The 2,942-nt window shown below is 51.0% G+C and overlaps 1 protein-coding gene across 2 annotated transcripts in view; it reads left to right on the forward strand.

Annotated features, from left to right (window-relative positions):
- LOC110328610 (KH domain-containing protein 3-like) overlaps positions 1-758 on the forward strand; it is a 2,970-nt gene extending 2,212 nt beyond the window's left edge. Inside the window, exons 4-5 of one of the 2 annotated variants that reach the window (XM_021208033.1) lie at positions 1-293; positions 738-758. The exon at positions 1-293 is cut by the window's left edge and continues 8 nt beyond it. In XM_021208033.1, coding sequence (XP_021063692.1) covers positions 1-293; positions 738-758 — 314 coding nt within the window. Of the gene's footprint in view, positions 597-737 lie in introns of those variants that run through there. The other variant, XM_021208032.1, reaches the window with a different exon arrangement.
- Positions 759-2,942: the final 2,184 nt, after the last annotated feature.

The raw sequence follows: 2,942 nt of genomic DNA on the forward strand, positions 1-2,942 counted from the left end.
AGGTCAGCGAGGCTGCCACCCAGCCGGCTCCCGTGCAGGAGGTCCGCGAGGCTGCCAGCCAGCCCGCTCCCGGGAAGGTCCGAAAGGCGGCCACCCAGCTGGCTCCCGTGAAGATTCGCGAGGCGGCCACCCACCCGGCTCCGGTGCAGGTTCGCGAGGCTGCCACCCAGCCGGCTCCCGGGAAGGTCCGCAAGGCGGCCACCCAGTTGGCTCCGGTGAAGGTCTGCGAGGCTGCCACCCAGCCGGCTCCCGGGAAGGTCAGCGATGCTGCCACGCAGTCGGCTCCCGTGCAGGTCCGTGAGGCTGCCACGCAGCTGCCTCCCATGGAGGTCACTGATAGTACCCAGTTGGTTCAGGTGAAGGCTGTTGAAGCCTTTGCCCAGAACACTTCAGGAGAGGCCCACCAGGTTGCCAATGGGCAATCTCCCATTGACGTCTGTGAGGCTGCCACCGGGCAGCATTCGCTAGATGTCTCTAGGGCCTGTTCCCAGAAGTGTCCTGAGGTTTTTGAGTGGGAGACCCAGAGTTGTTTGGATGGCAGCTATGTCATAGTTCATCCTCCAAGGGATGCCTGGGAATCCTTTATCTTATTATAAATGCATCTCTGGTGTGAGCCAGGATAGATGGTACACACCTGCAAATCCAGAACCTAAAGGCAGGGGGTTAGGTTAGCTTGGGCTGAGTAACCCCAGCCTGCCTAAGACTACCTTCATCTTTCTTTCTGGTCTTTGCCCTAGGAATCGGGAAGAACAGAATAGAGCTGTTTTTGTTTCCCCATTGTGTTAAATGTTTGCAAACACAATTTAAAGAATTCTAATAAAAAAAAATTGCATTCCTGAGATGTGTTTGAATGGTGGGATGGGAACAGAGCTCCCCTCCAGCAGCCAAGTGCTGTTGGGCACCCTCACTATCTTCCCCAAGGAGGGTGGAATGTCTTGGATAGTTGGTCCTCACCCCGGCACCCCCAGCATCAGATGCTTTTACTGTGCTGATTAACCCAGGACATCTGGTGTTTCGATTGAGATGCCTTGAAGGGCCATTGAGTCTCCTGACTGTATCTTGAGCAGACTGGTGTGAAACCTTGTTATTTGATAACTGGCTTTGAAAGGTTTGGTTGTGGGGCTCACAGAAACTGGGCCACCAGCCAGAGAGTATGCAGGGGCTGAACCTAGGCCCCCTACACATTTGTAGCAAGTGTGCAACTTGGTCTTCATGTTGGTCGCCTAACAAACGAGGGTGTGGCTAGCTTGGTCTCTGTCCCCTGCCACTGGATACCCTTTCCCCTACCTGGACTGCCTAGGTGGACCTCAATGGGAAAAGAGGTACCTAGTCCTGCTGGGACTAGATGTCCCAAGGTCTGGTGGTACCCAGGGGTGGGGGCTACCCTTCTCTTAGAAAGGGGAGGGGGCATTGGAGGGAATGATTTGTAAGGGTGGGATTGGGAGGAGAGGGGCCTATGATTGGGAGGTAAAGTGAGTTAAATTGAAACGGTGAATTGTATCAGTTGCCACTACTTCAGACTTGGGCTAGTGTCTTTTTGGAAAGGGGGTGATTTGCTGTAGGAGGGCTGGGACTCGCAAAGCTATCAGCCTCAGAACTTGCACGTGGCATGTCTCATGAGGTAGAGGCAGCTGAGTGTTACCTTTGAGCAGAAACATTCAGGTGGTAGGGCTAGCAGCTGGTAGTGATTCCAGGAGGCAGGGTTTGGTGCTGCAGGCCTTTATTCCCAGCCCTTGGGAATCTGGGCCAGGAGGACCTGGAAGTTCACAGTCTAGCTGATACAGTATCAAGTTCAGGCCAGCTGGGACTGCACAATGAGCCCTGTCTCAAATTCTAGAAGATAACCATGGACGAGGGAAGGGAGGGTAAAGCTTGGGGTTGGCACAGGGGAAGCAGAGCTTCCATGTTCTGGATAACAAAAGCTGGATACAGAAATGATTTTGAGGGTGGGATACCAAGCTTAAGGAACCTTTACTTGGGCATGTTCTGTTCTTTTGTGGCAGGGTCTCACTGTATAGCCCTGGCTGGCTTATTACTCACTATATAGTTCCTGCTGGCTTAGAACTCAGATCTGCCTGCATCTGCCTCTGCCTCCCTAGTGCTGGGATTAAAGGCATGCGGCACCGCCTCCCAGTTGGCCCACAATTACCTCATAAATGATGGGAATATAGGAGTGTATCACTGTATCTATGTTAATCCTGCCATTTGCCAGAAAAACTGATAACCCAGAGATTCATCAGAAAAACCAATTCCACCATTCTGGGCCAAATTTAAAGCAAGTATTTATTAAATATTCAATACTGACCAAAAAGAAATGGACTTTGGTCAGGAACTTTCCCCAGGAATTTCCCAGTTGGAATGGCCTTTAGCCAAGTATTGCAGGGACTTGTAAAGACACATTTATAGGCCATCTTACTTTCCCATGAGGCTTATCTCCCAAGAATTACTGAGCCATCCCAGCATTCCACGAAATTACCTGCTCCTGGACAGGTGGGGCTTACAGGCTAATTCTGGGCATCACACTGGTCAATTCTAAAGATTTAACCATAGCAACTATATCCTTTACCTTGTGTATATGGTATAAGTGGGTTTCATGATGACATTGCTCCTAACACGGGCTTTGATTTGATTACATTTTCCAGTTATTACCTTTGCCTCTGCTTTTAGCTTATTTCTTTGAATTTATATTCCCCGTAATGAGAAAGAACATGTTAGGCCCAAGACAGCTTGTTTTTCTTGGTATGATTCACTCCATCTGTTTCCTGTAAATGCCTCCCTCTTCTCAGAATTCTTGTCCCCCCCCCAGCTTCCCAAGTGGTGGGGCTCTAGGCCCTGTGTGTTGGGAGGGTAGGGGTTGTGATGGCCTCCTGTAGCCCAGGCTATCTAGGATAGGGAGTAGGGGTTGTGATAGTCCCCTGTAGCCCAGGCTATCTAGGATAGGG

This window comes from Mus pahari, chromosome 10, assembly GCF_900095145.1.
Source record: "Mus pahari chromosome 10, PAHARI_EIJ_v1.1, whole genome shotgun sequence".
In the NCBI taxonomy this organism is placed as follows: domain Eukaryota; kingdom Metazoa; phylum Chordata; class Mammalia; order Rodentia; family Muridae; genus Mus; species Mus pahari.